Here is a 19,672-nt window from a genome sequence, read left to right as displayed (position 1 = left end):
GTGGGCGTCTCTTGGGATCCTTTTACATTGCCTGGATGCAGCAGCTGCATCACCACAGAAACCGTCCAACAGCACAGCATGCACGAAAAGGGTGGGCATTGCCACGCTGCACCCCCTTGACACCCCTGGGTGGTTTGGACTCTATTCCCTCTCTCCACAGGTCTCCACGCCTGGGTTCCACCAACCTGGTCCATGGGTCACTGCAGCAGCTGGACAGCTGAGGTCCCAATTGACTTCAGCAGGATGTTCTGACACAACTTCACCCTCATGCACCTGGGCTCCCTGGTGTAGGTACTCCACTTATCTGGGTATCCACGGGTACCCCCCATAGAAGCCTATGTTATTATATGCTTTTACCTACTTGTTTCAAAGTATATTTTTGTGTGTTCATATCTCCAGTTAGGAGGTATACCAAAGTTAATGTAGTACCTGTGTGTGAATCATTGACGGACTCTGGTTATTGCACTTGCTTTACACCCTCTCTGATAAGCATTAGCTACTCTCTCCAGCTACCACTTTCTGAGAGCTTTGTTTAATGAAAAGTCTCTAAAACGATAACTAAGGGCTGCCTGGACTCAGTGCAAGGTGCCTCACCTATAGGTGTACACCTTATACGGAGTCAGCCTCCTACACTGGGGCCGTCAGCCACTTATAAACAGAACAGAGTTCAGCGTGGCAGTTCTCCAGCTCTTTGGATCCTTGCTGACATCCTCTTCCACACCTTCGGGCACCATTGAGCTGGGAGGCCCTCCCTTTAGCGCACCACCAGCTGGTTCACCCTCCGTGTCAGATAATACCCGCTGAGGCCATTAAGACGACCCCTCTGATTCCAACCTCACTGTTTCCTGGAACTTCAACACTGTGTACCACTCCGTTGACACTGATCAAGGCAATACCTATTGTACTCTGAGTTAGCGCAGGTCTTAATTCGGCCAAAGTCACACTTGCCCCCTGTCAAGGTGCCACTTGATTTTCCACCTCCACAAGGAAGATCATATACTTTACACTCCCTTTTCGGCATAGACTTGGATGATGACTGCGTCACCAGCGATTAATTTGCTCAGCCCTATCTTGAGAATAATTGATACGAGGACTTGCAGGAGGCCAGTGGCCTCAGTGCCCTCCTAAATCAGGTCCTTTCTCACATGTGCTGGAAACAGAAGAATCTGCCTCTTCTATCCTGATAATTTGTAAAATGTGTACAGTAACAGAAGTCCTTGGCCTCCAACTACCCACCTTGGAGGAGAAAACTAATGTGCTGATGGAAGTCCTCCAGCTGGGGCAAACAACTTCTGAGCCTTTTTTCCTTTTAATGAGGGCATGTGACAAACCTTGCTCTGCCACTCCACTATAACCCCCCCCCCCCCCCCCCCCCCCCCCCCAGTCAGCCGCCAACATGACCAGCACCATCTCTCTTTCCCAGTCAACCAATTATCCCAGCATGCCTCCCCCAAAAGCAGGGAGACGCAGGCATCCTCAAGCAAACCTAACCTCAACACTTTCACAACTACTTCCCCTTAAAGAGAGTCAAAGCATATTGAAACTTTTGGCAAATTAGTATATTCATCCTTCAGCTTAACACTCCGATCAGTGAATGCCAGCTGTTTTCTTGGACACTATTCCCATGCCCTTTGGGACTTGGTGGCTCAGGTCCTCCCTGGTGTCCCTGAAGATCTCCGAACTGTACATGCCTAGATAATACAGAATGGTTGGGACTCTGCCAAGTTCATGATTCGTTAAGCCAGAGCTCTTCATCCTGTTTTTGGCCTTTGGCCTCTCAACACCTTCCTACGGAAAAACAAAATATTGGTTCTCACTCTTGCTCAGGTTTGGGCTGCCCTGAGGCTGCATGGTGGTGTTGGATCTGCGTTATGCCTATTTCCACACACCCATCCTGCAGTTCAGTTAGCACTCCCTGCAGTTTCTGCTGGGACAAAAACATTTCAGTTTGCTGTGCTCCCCTTCGTTTTCATCAGTGCCCCTCTGGTGTTCACAAAAGTGATGGTGGTGGCACATATTCAGTGGTCAGATTGCCAGGCTTCCCCTACCTTGACTACTGGCTATTGAAGGCAGGCTCACCCCAGGTAGTTATGAACCACTCCAAACTACAGCAAACCTCCTGTCATCATTGGGGTTCACTGTCAATGTGCCAAAGTCACACTTGACTCCTTCTCAGACACCTGCTTCATCAGAGCTACACTAGACATGGTTCGTTTTGTGCCTTTCTTCTTTCCATTCCATCATTTCCAGAACATTCAGGCCATGATCCCGGTCTTTCAACCTTTGTACTGGATTTTATGAGGTCCACTTTGAGGATGCTGGGTCTGATGGCCTTCTGCATCCTGCTGATTGAGCACACCAGGTGGCATATGCGGGCTTTGCAGTAGAATCTGAGGTGGGCCCAACATCAAGGGGATCTCTCTGACCATGTTCAGATTTTGGAAAAGATTGCAAATTATCTTAAGTGATCGCTGTTGGACCACAGTTGGGTCAGCGAAAGACTTCTTTCTTTGCCACTCAGACCTTACAGTTCTGACCGATGCATTGTCTGGGTTGTGGTCGCCATCTGAGGGAGGTGGAGATCAGAGGCATCTGGTCTCCGGCAGAGGACTAGCTTTTTATCATCCTTCTGCAGCAGAGGGCCATCTACTTGGCCCTGAAAGCCTTACTTCCATCTATCAAATGCGCAATGTCAGCAGTTCTGTGTGCTGGAACTCTGGACTCCTGTACACCTTTCTGCCAATGGGCATCCTTTCTGCCAAAACCTTCCATGTCGGTCAAACCATCACCCTGCTGGCATTCTATGCTCCATCTCACCCCTCTGAAGAGAGATTCCTTTGCTTGGACCTAACGATGGCACTGAGCTTCTACATAGATTGTGCCAAAGAACACCAGGTGGGCGATCAGTTCTTTGTGGGGTTTGCTGGAGCGGAGAAATTCAAGACCATTCACAACAGAACCATTAATTGGATCTTGCTTTGTATTAAGATCTGCTATGCCTTGGCTAAACGTAACCTCCAGAAGGAGTGCATGCCCACTCTACCAGGACCTAAGGAGCTAACAATTTAGCATGTGGTGTCTCTGTCCTAGACATCTGCCAGCAGGTTCATGGGCATCTCTCCATATGTTCACAAAGCACTATTGTCTGGATAATCCTGTTTGCTGACAGGAGCATTTTGCCTGCTTGGTCCTGCAGGAGTTTCTGGTTTGTGTCTTTCCACAGACACGTCTCTAAACAGTTACTGCTTTGGTATCTATTCAAAAGATGAGGAATCTGCTGCAAAACGTTCTATAAAAAGAACATATTGCATATCTTTGGGATCTGATAGAGACTTTTAGATGCAGATTCCTTACCTTTTGAACTCCGTCAGACTGGATCCGGAGACTTTTTCTTCAAGCAGTACCTCTGCGCGCAATCCGGTGGTGTCAGTCCACTCTGCGGGCGTCATGTTCGCCGTGATGATGTCGCAGTCGTATATAGGTGCCACCCCAGCGTGCTGATGTCAGTTCTTTTCTTTCCACGCCAGCCTACGCGCAGATCCAGAGGGGAGCTACCTCAGTCACTTTTTGACTATGACGACATTTTTGTTGAATAATTTTGACAAGGTCGTGGATGGATGTCCCGCCACCAAATGATGTTGGTGACGGATCCGCACCTCGTGTGTCTTTGGTGCTGGAGCGCAATCATGACCCAAAGTCGTGCTCCGAGTGTTGGGCCATGAACCCGAATGTTTTGACAGAGCGGTCCCTAAAGCAAAAGGCGTTCCGACACTCGACTCCGCTCCCGGTCTCGTTTGAGAGGAAGGTCTCGAGACTGGCCACGGAGTCACCGCCACTCTTTGTCCTCGAAGCCATCGGGACATTTGGATCATAAGAGAAAGAAGTCAAAGAAGAACAAACTTTCCTTCGACTTCACACAGTCGTTCAGACAATGCAGCGAGGGAAGAGCGTCAACGCTCTAGGCTTCAGTCCTCGGAGCCTCTATCTGGGTCCGCCTCACGATTCCCCGACTTCTTGGGAGCCGGAGCCATCCCTGCCCAGATAAGAGTTTTATGGCACAATGGACCTCATTTTTTGGCAGACTGACCCACCTTTGGCGCCCTCGGGCACAGGTGAGTCGGTGAGGGCCCCCTTGGGTTTGAAGTCGTCAGCTTCGGCCACAGCTCTGTGGTGCTCCTCCGGATCCAGTCTCAGTTCTGCCCCGATGCTGGTCGTGCCACAGCGACCGACCTTGGTGTCGAGTCAGACGGCGACGCTCCTGATGTCGGTTGGGCCCACAATCGACATCGATCCTATTCTCATACCCAATGACCCGGAGCCAGAACAAAGTCGCTCAACGCAGATTCCGTTCTCTATTGGCTCTCCTGGCCCCAGGGTTGATCCAGACCCTTATACTTACGGGTATGGCTATGGGGAGAGATTAGGGGGGCCGCTGGACCTTTTAGAATACCAGCTTGACCCCCAAATGGACTGGGTGCAGGATTTGGGTGATGCCAGTGGTCTAGACACCTCCCTTGACACTGGCTTGCTCTCTCCCCCACTGTGGCTACGGAGGAGGGTGCCACATACATGGTGGTGAGATGGGCAGCTGATGTCTTGGACCTTGAGCTACCTTCTGTGGAGGTTAGGCCTAATATCCTAACCAACTTGCTTCAGCTGGGGTCTTCCACATCAGAACCAATTCTCCCCTTTAATGAGGCACTGACGGACGTCGTTTTGGGTACTTAGTCCAGATCCAGCACAGCGGCTCCTGTGAAAAGGACGATTGCCCACCGCCATCGTCCTGCGTCAACAGACCAGAAATTCTTCACCCAACACCCCACGCCTGAGAGCCTTATGATCCAGACTTCCTCCTCTTCTTCCCCTGGCACATTCCCTTAACTCTTAACTCCCCTGTCCCTCATCCCCCCCCTGGTCGTGCAGGTGCTGCCTACAGTTCCAGAGGAGACCCAGACTGTCCTCTATCAAGCGCTCGTAGATGGGAGAGATGCAGCCAAGTTCATCATCTGCTGTGGACTGGATACGACTGACTCTCTAGGCAGATCGGTTGCATCAACAGTGGCAACAGTATCTAGCAAACATTGACGGTCATGCCCTTTGATTACACCCGTCTCGTCAGAGACAAGACGGACTCTGTGCTCGAGCGCTTTAAGGATTCCCGAGCCACGGCCCGGTCCCTTTGCCTCACACCTGTCCCTAGAGCCCACCAGTCTGCTTCTCACCGCTTCCTTAGCCTTGGAAGGGGCACCCAACTGTGTCCTTTTCCACCGAGCGATCGACCCAGGCATGCTGTACAGCCCCTGCTCAGACACAGGATCCCACAATCTCGGGGCTCAGGGAGCCAGCGGGTCGCCCAGTCCACCCCGCCCCTCCTTCTCGGTCTCCAAACCTTCCTAGTCCACTGAAAAACCTGGAACCAGTTGGAGGCAGGATTCGCCATCATCTGCCCCACTGGAAATCCATTACCACGGACAGGTGGGTCCTCCAGATTGTTCGGAAGGGCTACTCCCTCCCTTTTGAGTCTTCTTCTCCAGCCATGCCACCATCATTCACCACATATCGGAGGATCACATGGCACTTCTCTGCGAGGAAGTCAAAGCCCTTTTGGCCGAAGGAGCTATAGAGAGGGTCCCTGCGTCAGAAGTAGGTTGTGGTTGTTATTCCTGCTACTTTCTGGTGCCAAAGAAGGACAAGGGCTTTCGTCCTGTCTTTGGTCCCTCAATCTGTTCCTCAAAAAGTAGATCAAGATGCTGACATTGGCTCAGCTCATTGTATCTGCCCTGACTGGATGGGTTCGTTGGACATGCAGGACGCATGCTTCCACATCCCCGCCTTGCCATCCCACTGACGTTACCTAAGATTTGTGGTAGCCCACAAGCACTTACAGTTCACCGTGCTCCCCCTTGGCGTTACCAGCTCCCCTCGGATGTTCACGAAGGTGATGGTAGTGGTTGCAGCTCATCTGTGCAAGCTAGGGGTCCCAGTCTTTGTAGGAGGCTGGCCTGGTTTGTAGTGGTACCTAAGGTACTTACACCTTATACAAGGTCCAGTTATCCCTTATTAGTGAAATGTAGGCAGTGTTCTAGCAGCTTAGGCTGTCTAGAGGTAGCTGTGGCAGAGCAGCTTAGGCTGAACTAGGAGACATGCAAAGCTCCTCCAATACCACTATAGTTACACAGTACTTATACACAATAATAGACAATACTCATTCATCAAGGCCAAAAATATCTTAGAGACAATACTCCTTCTGGAGGTAAGTATTATACACAATATATACACTAGAGACCAAAATCAGGTAAGTAACTAGTCACAGAATAGTGCAAACAGTAGAAAATACAATGGAATGCAATAGGACTGGGGGCAACACAAACCATATACTACGAACGTGGAATGTGAATCACTAATTCCCCCCTGGGTAAGTGTAGTGTGTAGAGAGCCACTGGGAGTGTAAGAGAACACCAAAGGTAAGTAAAATACCCCATCCCAGAGCCCAGGAAAGTAGGAGTAAAGTACTGCAAGTTTCCTCGGGACACACTACAAGTCATGATAAGAGATACTGCAAGAACCAAGCAAGACTGCAGTCAACAAATGGTGGATTCCTGGACCTGAAGACCTGTGAAGAGAGTAGACGAAGACCAGAAGTCACAGAAGATTCCAGGAAGGACAGGAGCCCCTGCCAACCTAGAAGATGGTGCAAAAGAGGATTCTCTGGTTAGAAGAAGTCTGCAGAAGAGCACCAATGAAGATGGCTGTGGGTTCCTGCGTAGTGCAGGGGATGTCCCATGTCGAGATGTTGGATCCAGCCTGTTTGCCTTGCTGGATTCGTCCAACAAGCCTTGGTTCAAGCAAGGTCGCGGTTTGCATCAAAATAGCGCTGCCTGGACCCAGGAGGGACCTGGGGGCCTCAACTCGGATTGAGGAGGCAGTGGGGGCCTCCAACACTGGAGAGAGCCCACAGATGACCAAGCAGCACCCACGGGAGTCCTAGGACACGGGGACAAAGAAGATGCAAAGTGCGGTTGGTGCAGCACAACAAAAGAAGGACCCACGCCACCGGAGAACAACTCAGCTAGCTGTGTATCGCAGGATGGAGTGCTGGGGACCCGGGCTACACTGTGTACGAAGGATTCTTGGAAGAAGTGCACAGAAGCCCAAGGAGCTGGAGACGACGTAGTGCACAGGGGTACTGTCGCATACCGGCAAAGCAAGCTCTTACCTCCACCAAACTTGGACAGTCTGGGTCGTGTTGGTCCACCACCTGTGTTCTAGGCAGCACACTCGTCATCAGGAGAGGAGTCCCAGAGAACCCAGAAGGGGCCTGCAGGAGCAACGAAGTGACTCCGTCACTCCACAGCAGATTCCTTCGGTTCTTCTGGTGCAGGGTGAAGACAGCGAGTCCTCAGAGCATGCACACCTTTGAAACTGTTGCAAATGCTGGCTGGAGCTGGAGTTGCAGGTCACAGGAGTCGTCCTGAATACTTTGTTGTAGTTACAGCGGTTCCTGGATCAGTCTGCGGTTGATCAGACTGTCAAAAGCTGAAGCAGAGGATTCCTGGAGGAGTCTTGCAAGCTGAATCTGAAGAGACACCCACAGGAGAGACTCTAAATAGCCCTGAGTGGGAGGGGGGTATGCACCTGCCAGGAGGGGTCTATGACGTCACCTGCTGGCGTTAGCCACTCAGAGTGTCCCCACACCTTGGAAAACAAGATGGCTAACGCCAGGGACACACTGGAGGAGCTTTGGGCACCACATCTGAGGAGGTGATGGACAGGGAAGTGGTCACCCCCTTTTCCTTTGTCCAGTTTCATGCCAGAGCATGGACTGGGGGTCCCTGAACCAGTGTAGATTGGCTTATGCAAGGAGGGCAGCATCTGTGCCCTTCAACACATTTCCAGAGGCTTGGGGAGGCTACCTCTCCCAAGCCTGTAACACCTATTTCCAAAGGGAGAGGGTACACCCTCCTCCCAAAGTAAATGTATTGTTCTGCCTTCCTGGGACTGAGCTGCTCAGACCCCAGGAGAGCAGAAACCGGTCTGTGAAGTGGCCGCAGCTGGAGCTGCAGTGCAAACCTCCGGGAGGTAGTTTGGCAGTACTGGGGGTCCATGGTGGAGCCCCCAGGATGCATGGGATTGGCCCCCAATACCAGATTTGGAATGGGGGGGACAATTCCATGATCTTAGACACCTTACATGGCCATATTCGGAGTTACCATTGTGAAGCTACATATAGGTATTGACCTATATGTAGTGCAAGCGTGTAATGGTATCCCCGCACTCATGAAGTCTGGGGAATTGGCCCTGAGCAGCGTGGGGGCACCTTTGCTAGTGCAAGGGTGCCCTCACACCTAATAACTTTGCACCTATCCTTCAGTAAACAAAGGTTAGACATATAGGTGACATATATATAAGTTACTTAAGTGCAGTGAAAATGGCTGTGAAATAGTGTGGGTACTATTTCACTAAGGCTACAGTGGCAGTCCTGAAGTAAGGGTTGTCTGACCTCCTTATGGGTGGCAAAAGAAATGCTGCAGCCCATTAGGATCACCTGGAACCCCAATGCCCGGGGTACCTAAGTACCATATACTAGGGACTTATAAGGGGGGTCCAGTGTGACAATTGGAATTGGGATATGGAGTCACTAAACTATAGTGACTAATTTGGTAAGTAGAAAGACCATAAGTACTGGAGTTCTGGTTAGCAGAACTTCAGTGACACAGTTAAGCATTACTGACAACACACACATTAGGCCACAAACTATGAGCACTGAGGTCCTGGCTGGCAGGATCCCCGTGAGACAGTCAAAACATACTGACAAACAGGCAGAAATTGGGGGTAATATGCCAAGAAAGATGGTACTTTCCTACAGTCTTCCCCTACCTCGACAACTGGCTGTTGAAGGAGGATACACCCCAGAAAGTCGTCTCCTGCCTCCAAACTATGACAAACCTCTTGCATTCGCTGGGGTTCACTATAAACATGCCGAAGTCACGCCTTACTCCTTCTCAGACGCTCCCTTTCATAGGAGCTGTTCTGGACACAGTGCAGTTTCCGGCTTATCCTCCTGAAAAGCGTGTCCAGGATATTCGGGCAACGATAACAATGTTTCTGCCTCTTTCCTGGATTTCAGTGAGAATGACTCTGAGGCTGCTGGGCCTCATGGGGTCCTGCATCCTGCTGGTTACAAAGACCAGATGGCATATGCTGGCTCTGCAGTGGGACCTTAAGTTCCAGTGTGCGCAGCTTCAGGGGAGACTCTGACAAAGTCGAGATCTCGGAAGGAACTGCAAAAGATCTTCAGTGGTGGCTAACGAATCAGGATTGGGTCAAGGGCAGATCCCTCTCCTTTCCCCAACCAGACCTCACAGTAGTGACAGATGCATCACTCCTGGGATGGGGCGGCCACATGGGAGAGGCAGAGATCAGAGGCCTCTGGTCTCCAGCGGAACCCGGGCTTCATATCAATCTATTGGAGCTCCGTGCGATTCGACTAGCATTGAAAGCATTTCTTCCCTCTCTCAAAGGGAAAGCAGTGCAAGTGTTCACGGGCAATACCACTGCCATGTGGTACTGCAACAAACCAGGTGGAGTGGGGTCGTGGACTCTTTGTCAAGAGGTCCTTCGTCTCTATACTTGGCTGGAACATCAGGACTTTTCCCTGGTTGTTCAACATCTGTCCGGCTCCTTTAACGCCAGAGCAGACGAACTCAGCAGATGATACATAGTAGATCACAAATGGCGTTTCCATCAGGAAGTGACGCAAGGTCACTTTCAGCGGTGGGGAGAGCCTTGGTTAGATCGTTTCGCCTCCGCAGAGAATGTGCAATGTCTGCTGTTTTGTGCGTTGGAGTTTCCAAGGCGGCACTCGCTCACCTACTCCTTTCGTCTCAAGTGGTACTCAGGCCTCCTGTACGCCTTTCCGCCCGTACCACTTCTGCCCAGAGTTCTGAAGAAGATCAGGTGAGACAAGGCCCATGTTATTTTCGTTGCTCCGGACTGAGCACGAAGAGTCTGGTATCCCGAGCTCTTGAGCATGGCCATAGCTCTTCCGATCAGACTGCCCATTCGGAAGGATCTTCTGTTGCAGCAGCAGGGGAGTCTCATCCACCCAAACCTGCCCACTCTCCGCCTCCTTGCGTGGAGATTGAGCGACGACAGTTGATGGCTTTTGACCTTCCATCAAAAGACAATAACATCATCTTGGCAGCCAGGCGCCCCTCCACCAAAACGGTATATGCCTATTTTGTGGCATGGTGTATCAACAAATCTGTCTCTCTTCTCTCTGCACCTCTTTCTGAAGTTCTGCTTTTTGTTCCCTCTCTTGCCCAACAGGGCTCTGCCTTGGGCACCCTCAAGGGCTATCTTTCTGCTATGTCTGCCTTCCTGAAACTACCTGACCAACCTTTATCCAAATCTCCCATTGTAGGAAGGTTTCTCAAAGGCCTCACACATCTCTTCCCACCTATCCCATTTATCATGCCCCATTGGGAATTAAGTTTAGTCCTCACATATCTGATGTGCACTCCGTTCGAACTGCTTCATAGCTGCCCTTTACGGCTCCTAACCATCAAGGCTGCCTTCTTGGTTGCCATTACTTCTGTTCGCAGGGTAAGTGAGCTCCAAGCTCTGTCATCTAAACCACCTTTTCTGGCAGTACATCCTGACAAAATGGTACCCCAGCACTAGGGCTTCTTTTCTCCCTAAAGTGGTAACACCGTTCCATGTAGGTCAATCCATCACCTTGCCTACTTTTTACCCACCCCCACATCCCTCGCATGAGGAGAAGAGACTCCAGCGCCTGGATCCAAAAAGAGCGTTTTCGTTCTACCTTGATCGTACTAAAGACTTCCAGGTGGGCGATCAACTCTTTGTGGGATATGTGGGGGTGAAGAAAGGGAAGGCGGTGCAAAAGAGAACCATTTCCCAATGGGTCCTCCTATGCATCAAAATGTGCTATGCTGTGGCAAAGAAGCAACCCCCTGAGGGTTTGTGAGCTCACTCAACGAGAGCAACTGCAGCTACCACAGCGTTAGCACAAAGCATTCCAGTCCTGGATATCTGTCAGGCAGCCACGTGGGCATCTTTGCACACATTCACCAAGCACTACTCCCTGGACAGTCAGGTCAGTAGGGACTGCTACTTTAGTAGTTCGGTCCTACAGGACTTCCTGGTGTGATCATGGTTCGCAGCCCACCTCTGGGGATGGCATTGCTCGGGTATCTAGTCAAAATGTAAGGAATCTGCAACTAGAAGTCTCTATCAAATATACAAGTTACTTGCCTTCAATAACAATATATCTGGTAGAGACACATTCTAGTTGCAGATTCCTTACCGACCCGCCCATCCTACCCGCTCTCAGAACTGATTCCTAGGGGCAGGAACTTTGCTTAAAGGGCCCTAGCTTTGGCCCATATAATCACTAAAGGTGTGGGGTAGTAGGAACTGAGGGTAGGACTGAGTCAGTGTTCCCTCAGTAGGCGGTGTCAGTTAAGTAGCTTTAGGTTCTAAAGCGGGGAAGGCATGGTTGGACAATGTCCAAGCAAAGGGGTGCTATGTTGTCCTACAGGGGGAGGGGGGAGTTCCCTTACGGACTAGGTGGTCTCACACACATAATAGTGTCTTGCTTCATCATTTGACCACCTACCCCCACCCAAGTAAGATGATACTACTTGGGCGGACTCAACCTCTTGGTTAAAAGAACCAGAGGGAGTGCTGAAATTAGACTGACTGGATAATTACAGAGATCCAGAAGGGGTGAAAATAAAATTACTAAACATGTCACCAGTTGCTACTACTAGTTTTAATGGGGGTGCATGCTGGTAAGGCTAAGAACAGGGGGGATAGGCTCATTCGAGGATAATGTCTCTTGGAGTCTAAAAAGAAATACGTATGACCAACATGTTTCTGCCCTCACAAAGTGCTGGTAGGTCAGGGGCATTCGTCAGGGTCGGAGCACACGCAGTAAGTGAAGTGCTCAAAGTGAATAATGTATGGCCTACCTGAACAAGTAGTTCACGGTGTGGTAGGTCTATAATAGCTGATAGATAAACCACAAATTAATAGGGGTGAAAAAGTGGCAAACCACTGCACACAACACAGCAATAGGTGATAGTGTATGGAAAACTTGCACTCACACACACATGCAATCGTGACTTACCCCGGAGTTGGGGGCGAATTGCCTCTGGTCTGGCTAGTGCCGGGGGGGGGGGGTTCCCTTGTAGTCACACACTGAGGAGATTGAGGTTTAGCGGGGGAAAGAAAAAAGAAATACAGCGCAGACAAACAGAACACCAAGGGAAAAGAAGGCGAAAGGAGTGAGACAGAGAAACATAAGAGCAAGGGACCCAAAGCAGAGACAAGAGAAAGAGAAAACAGGGAAAAAGAAAAGAGAGAAATGAAGAGAAGAAACAATAGAAAAATAGAGAGCCAGAAGAGAAAAGGGGGAGAAAAGAGAGAAAGGGAAGAGGGGAAGAAAGGAGGGGGACAAAGGAAAAGAAGGCAAAACTTGAGAAAAGTGAAGAAAAGGGAAGAAGACATAAGATGAAAAGGGGTGGGGAGGGGAGAAGAGGAGACAGAGAAACACAAAGGGAAAGCCAGAACGAGAAGGAACAGAAAGCCACTAAAGAGGGGAAGAGTGGCAGCAGGTCAAAGAAACTGAAATACAAAGGGCCAAGGAGGCCCAGACTTACCACTCCAAAGGGAATACCGAGGGGGGTACCTACATTGCCGGAGCCAGGCCGCTCAGGTATTGACTGGTGGGCTTGCCTGGTACTTATGGTGGACACAGCCAATCGGTGCGAGGCTGGGGGCGGCAGCCAAACAACCTCGGAAATGTAAAGCAGGTGTGCCTGGCGTCATTGTACGTCGGGCGTCCCGAGTTGTGGGAGGTTTCAGGTGCGCCTGTTCCCCGGCCGCGCCCTCTAAGGGGGTTGAGCCGGGCCGGGCACCAAGCGAGGCCGTATTAGGCCCAGTGGGGCGCGGCCGGCCGCGGGACCCATGGGAAATGGAGTCCCGCGGGGTAGGGCCGTGCCTGAAGAGAATGTAGCTATGGGAGGTACTCCACCCACGGCGCAACTGGGGCACGTGGAGGAGCGCCCTAAAATGATGCGTCGCGGCCAGCGCGGCGCGTCACTATGGACCACGTGACTCTGGGGAAAAAGAGTCCCGTGGAATGAGCCCGGTCACCCGCGAAAGACACGGGTGGGGGGAGCCACATGGAGAGAGGGGGGCGGGGAAAAAAAACAGAGTGGAAAGAATGGACAAAGGAGAAAAGGGGGGGAAAAAAACAGGAAAAAAAGGGGGAAGGGGGGAGAAAAAAGAAAAGAAAAAAGTTAGGAAAGTAAGAAAAGGGCGGGGATAGTAAACGAGAGAAGGAAAACATGGGAACGGGGGAGCAACGAGGGGGGGCTAAGTAGTATGTAGAAAAAGAGATAGTAGAAAGCGAAAAGATGGGAGGGGAAAGGGGAGGGGGGTATAGTGCCAGGGGGGGGGGGTAATATGGTAAGAAGACATGTATGGGAGAAGGGGTGAAGGAAAGAAAGGGCGGGGGAGGGGCATACAGCAGGAAGGGGGGGAGAGAGGAGAATGCTAGAGGAGATGAGGAGACTGGAGAGATGTGGGCAGATAAGGAAAGAAGGGGAACAGATACGGTGTAAGAGCGAGGGAAAGGAAAAAAAGGGGAATACAACAATAGATCTTATATCAGGGGGGCCCACCACTACTGGAGTTCTTCATGGCTCTGTGCTTCTGACGTGGAAAGTCGAGAAATGAAACTACGTTAGTGCACCCGGGTGGCGCCTATATACAACCGCAACGGCATCACAACGAACATGATACCACAATGCCCACAGAGTCGACTGGCGGCACGTAGAGGTACTGCTCAAAGAAAGTCTCTGGATCCAGTCTGACGCCTGGGGGAATTCAAAAGGTAAGAAATCTGCAACTAGAATGTCTTTACCAGATATATTGTTACCGAAGGTAAGTAACTAGTACAACGCTATTTCTGGTAGAAATTCTATCTAGCTGCAGATTCCTCACCAACCCTCCCTCCCTTCCACACTCTGTGGTTGGCCTCAATCCATTAATAAGATAGGAGTCTACCAGCTGGTCACACCAGTTCGCTTCATGGGCTCTGCATCTGGGGATGTGGACAGTCTTGAAAGCAGCTGACGTCAGCGCACATGTTTGGCGCCTATATGGACTCTGCATGCCATTTCCAGGATGACATCAGTGCGGACCCACGCAACACCACCTACCGGCCCACAGAGCTACTGCTAAAGAGTTTCCTGGTGCCTGGGGATCATTCAAAAAGTGAGACATCTGTGGCTGGATAGTCTGTATCAGAACAAGTGTTACCAAAAGTAAGTAACTTGTTCATTAGCTGCAAGATAAAAAAAAACCTGATTTATCACAAGATGTTGTATCCGTTTGTTAAACTTAATAAAAACTACTTTTTTTTAAAAAGAAACTTGCAACATTAGGAAAAAAAATAGCTGTTGTCTTATGAAATTGCATGTCAGTGTAGTGATATTAATAAATTATAAAACTAATTTATAAATACTCCTCTCAAAATACATTTATGGAGTATAATGTAAGTTTAACATTTGCATTTTAATTAACCAATATTACTGTCCTAGTTTGAGCTGATATATGTTATGTTTGTCTTTGTTAAGGGATGGGAGGGTGATAGAGGTACTACTTGTGTGAATACTGTACTGCCGCCTACTTTTTAGAAGCTAATTCCTTTGTGATTTCTGAGGTTGTCAAACAGGTTGATTTATATCTGAAACAGGTATATATGTATAGAACCCATGTTACCAAAACACTTTCTCTTCTCACATAAACCTTCATGTAACCTTTTATTTATTTTTAACCTAGGTCACGACTGCTCTATTAGGTTATGGAATTTAGATAGCAAGACATGTGTGCAGGAGATTACAGCGCACAGGAAGAAGCTGGACGAGTCCATTTATGATGTGGCGTTCCATCCTTCCAAAGCCTACATTGCCAGTGCTGGAGCAGATGCCCTGGCCAAAGTCTTTGTGTGACGTGTTGTTCTCCACACCTGCACCGTTGGCAGCTGCACTATGGACAATATCAGACAAGAGCCTGAAAGAGAAGAGTATGTGTTACTGCCAGCAAGTGGTTCAGCTCCTGAAATGAGACACTACACATCTGAGCTACCTTTGCCTTGGCTGCTTTTGGCAAGTAGACTTATAAAAGGTGGCCACATTGATGAATGTCGGGCTCATTCATTTAAGCTGTAATTAAATACTGTATTTTTTTGGCAAGGACAGAAAAAAAAGAAATTAAACCAGTATTTGTAGCGTTGACTGGCTCTGAACTGAGCAAATGTTTGTTCTTTAGGTGTCCTGAAAGGGTGCCAGAATTTTAACATGCAGCATTTTTTTAATCAGATGTTTCAAAATGGTCTGGTATTAGTAATTTATTTGAGTACAGGGTACAACTTTGGAAACAGGTCTGGTTTGTTGAAACTGCTATTTACTGCATGATGACCATTTTGTAGGCTTTGAAACCTTTTTGGTGTTGGGGGGGCACATATGATGCCAGAGGATATGTTTTGGAATGCCATAGGAAGTGTGCTTGTTCCTGCAGTTACAGCACAGGCTCATTGAAACACTTTGTGCATTTCTATCACCTGCAGACCCAAAGCATGCAAAATGGCTGCTTCCTAGAGCAGCGCAAATAGAACACATCCAAAGGTTTTTTTTTTGGTTTTTTTTTTATGTTAAATCGAAAATCAGAGGCTACTTTGAAACATGTGATGGAAATTTAGCTCAAGGTAGAGTTTGCCTTTACATACATGTGCAGTCTGAATTACAAGACTTTTTTGGGTTCTGTGTGTGCTGCCTTAGGATTAGGAAAATGGTCCTTTTGTAAGGGTGTTAGACGCTGAAAGGGTGGCTGGGCTTTGGGAGCATCTGTTGCCTAGACATCAGAAAAACATACCTGCTCTGAGGCCTCTTAAGATAGTGAAACAGTTACCGTAATGCACCTACCACAGTACTTACACTCAAAGCTCATAATTGTGGAAGCCTCTCTCTTCTTCTGAGTGTACAGGACCCCACTTCTCACATTAGCCTTAATTTCAGTTGATAATGAGCTGAAGATATTTGACTTTATAGTAACATTCCAACATACGCAATAACACATCCAGGAAAAACAGTATGTGATGTTAAACCCAGGAGTGTCTGTGCCTAATACCTAATAATAAATCCAGCGGTGTATGCATCTGATAAACCCCTGAGTGAGTGCGTTCCATGATAAGCTCAGGAATGGCTGTGTCTCATGATATGCATATGAGTGGCGGCTTCCTGTGATGAACCTGTGAAAGATTGCATCTCCTGAAGTAAGCAGGAATTAGTGGGTTTTGAAATATTTCTGCTGCTGTAAATTTCCAGCTGTGACCGTATCTATTGAAATTGCCAGAGTTAACTAATCTTCGTAAAAAACAGGAATAGCCATGTCACCAGAAAGACACAGCAAAGATCACATTACATGGAATCCATATGAAATAACAAGATCGTGCTACAACCCTAAGAAAATAAAGTTCTCCTTCTACACCCAGGAAAAGCTACAGTCGTTGGAAATATGGGGAAATGAGCTCTCCCATGTGCGCCCAGAAAAACACTACCACATTCAAAAGGAGGTTCATCACTTTTGAAGCAAGCTTCTTAATGTTTTACCTCTATCCAGAATTGGTGTGTGAGGAGCTGCTGTTGTCTCTGAGTGGTCTACAAGTGCCAAGATGAGACACATCTGAGTATTTTCTGATGTCTAGGTTTCTGTTCTTCTCAGTTTTTACCGGTGTGTCAATATAACACCACAGATTCCCCCAACCTGTAACTTTATTTTGCTTTAAGGAAACAAAAAGGAAATTTATCTTAAAATATTTTAGCATTAGTTGCACAAGAAAGGTTTGGATAAAAATCTAGTTTTTATAAGTCTTTTTATATATTTAGCCTGTCACAACAGTGCTTCAAATTGTATTGAAATTGTTTGATCTGCGGTGTGGATCTCATACCCAGCGAGTTCTGTGGACCTACACCATGTAAGAACACTATTGCGTTCTCCCGCCAAGATTAGAGCCACCCTATCCTTTCGTTAAGGATACCAACCTTCTTCACATCACTGTAATCATGAGCAAACTGATTGTACAGAACAGAGCGAAACACAGACGGATTGCCATGCGTCCTGCCCCAGGAACGTCCTTAAAAAAATGAATTGCAGCATCCTATCACTATGTGATATTTTGTACATCTTTTACAGTAGTTACAAGTTTATTTATCGAGGATTCTCCCATCTTTCTAATAGCCTATTATTTATTTCACTTTTGTCAGTCTTTCTACCCTTTAATGTAAGTGTGCTAAGGAGTCCTGTATATCTATCATGGCACTCAAACCAGGCTAAAAACAGAACTTAACGTGCAAATTTTAAAATGACAGAACAATTATATTGTTTTCCTCATAATAGAGTAATTGATTTCATTTTAGGAACCTTTCATCTCTCGTCAGAGAATCCGGGAATGCATTATTTGTTTTATTTTGTACATTTGGGCTTTCAGATGTTTTCTGAATAGAATCTTCATCGGAAATCTGCTTGTTCATATGTTTCCAGACTTTTTGTTTTTCTCAGATGTGCTTCAGTTCTGGTGTAACTAAAGGTTTTCCTTCCTGTAATGCATGAATAAGATGATAAAAGTATTTTTTCTAGTCTTCCACAAAATCTTTCTGATCAGTTTGCGAGTTTTGATGAGTTTTGTAAGGTTTTTTTTGTTTTACAAACTATGAATCTGCAGATTTTTAAAATTGTATCACATGGAAAAAGTACAGTTGTTGAAAAATAATGTATATAAAATGCATATAATAAATATTAAATGGTGTACCTGTAAATTGATGATTTTTCCATTCTTTACCTAAATATTTATTTCTAGCTTCCAGCTCCAAATTCAAGTTTCCCAGTCTTGGGATTGTAGCTGAAAGATATGAAAACTGAATAACCATAACTGGGTGTAAGTTCCTTGAGTACTCAATAGGAAAACAAAAGTATATCAGTTTCAAAACATGCCTATTTAATTGCACATGTTCTATTTTTAAGATGCCTGATTAAAGTTTGTGAAAATGCTTATTCGAATATAACTTTCTCTGAAACGTTTCAATGGCTTTATAAAAAAAAAAAAAGGTGTCTTTGAAGTTTGAAACCTTTAAACCCATGCTTGGTTCATTTTACCTAGTGTTGAATCTTACAAAAATACACATGCTCAAGTTATTCTATGTTTATCAAGCTGGGGAACCTCAGCAGCAGTAGTAAAATGCACTTAAATAACATGATACCACGGGCAGCATACCCATCCTGTTATATGGCCCATTCCTCCCCTATAAGCTTCCGTAGTTTAGATTTTGTACCACTTTGCTTGTTGAAGTCCGTCATAAATAGCCTGCATTTTAAGCAAATTGAGATTTTCCTAGCCTTGCTGTCAGAAACGCTAGATTAATTAAAGAGACGGAAGCAAGAATTATGCAGTCTTTTCTTGCAAGATGAAACATTTCCCAGGAAAGGTGAAAACTTGACTACGAACTATGACATCATAACAGAACACCCAGTAAGATGTCGAGTAACCCAATAATTATCTTGACTGAGAGCAACAAATCATCTTTTTTTGAGGCAAGCAGATCAAAAAGATATGGAAAGAAACCATAACACTGAATAGAAGGTAACTAGCATAGTCAATAAGTCTGTAAAGCAGTCCAACATGAGATGACGAAAAAAGATGTGATTCGGAAGAAGTCCCTGAAGGTATTCAGAAGAGTACATCCACAAGGATAGACCATCCAACTTAGGTAGAATTAGCAGAGGCGGAGGAAGGTGTAGGCACTGCAGAAAAAAGAAACAGCCAAAGTTTATTAAAGGTGGTGGTAATATACTTACCTCTGTGTCTTTAATAAAATCCTGCCTTTGTGACACCAAGGCTAGGAAAATCTTAATTTTATTACAAGATTGGAGACTCCATATTATGCATGTTCAAAGCATTGCAGTAACAGAATCAGAGACATAAGAAATAGATTTACTGTAAAACGTTCAGAAAATATTAACGTTTGTCAAATCTGCAAAATTGAAAATATTGTTTAAACTAACACCAGCCCAATAGACCCTAGAAGCCATAGCCCCTCTGACTAAAAGCACCCCGTACAAATTAGTATCGGCACCAGCCGCGTACATAATCACTTTAACCCAGCGGGCTAAGTTGGGAGAAAAAAATGGTTTATGGGGTTTCTGAAAAGAAATGAGCAACTGAGTGGACGAGGGAGATCTCAAATCTGCAGTTCTTGAAACATATGGTTCGATGGCATCTGTCGCTGTAGATACACATGTTGTGCATAGCCCGCCATCTGGTGTTGGGTCGGAGTGTTACAAGTTGTTTTTCTTCTAAGAAGTCTTTCGAGTCACGGGACCGAGGGACTCCTCCTCTTTGTCTCCATTGCGCATGGGCGTCGACTCCATCTTCGATTGTTTTCTTTCCGCCATCGGGTGCGGACGTGTTCCTTTCGCTCCGGGTTTCGGAACGGAAAGTTAGCTCTAAAATCGGAAAATTACGTCGGTATTGTTGCGTTCAGGATCGGGTTAGATAGCATCGACACCGAATCGATACGATAAC

The 19,672-nt window shown here is 47.3% G+C and overlaps 1 protein-coding gene across 2 annotated transcripts in view; it reads left to right on the top strand.

Moving 5' to 3' along the window:
• Positions 1-17,909, top strand: part of STRN3 (striatin 3) — an 839,725-nt gene extending 821,816 nt beyond the window's left edge. For both annotated transcript variants that reach the window (XM_069209060.1, XM_069209059.1), the window contains one exon: positions 14,875-17,909. In XM_069209060.1, coding sequence (XP_069065161.1) covers positions 14,875-15,044 — 170 coding nt within the window. In that variant the 3' untranslated portion in view covers positions 15,045-17,909. The remainder of the gene's footprint in view (positions 1-14,874) is intronic.
• The last annotated feature ends 1,763 nt before the right edge of the window (positions 17,910-19,672 follow it).

This window comes from Pleurodeles waltl, chromosome 9 (assembly GCF_031143425.1).
Source record: "Pleurodeles waltl isolate 20211129_DDA chromosome 9, aPleWal1.hap1.20221129, whole genome shotgun sequence".
NCBI lineage: Eukaryota > Metazoa > Chordata > Amphibia > Caudata > Salamandridae > Pleurodeles > Pleurodeles waltl.
This window is presented reverse-complemented; position numbering and strand designations above follow the sequence as displayed.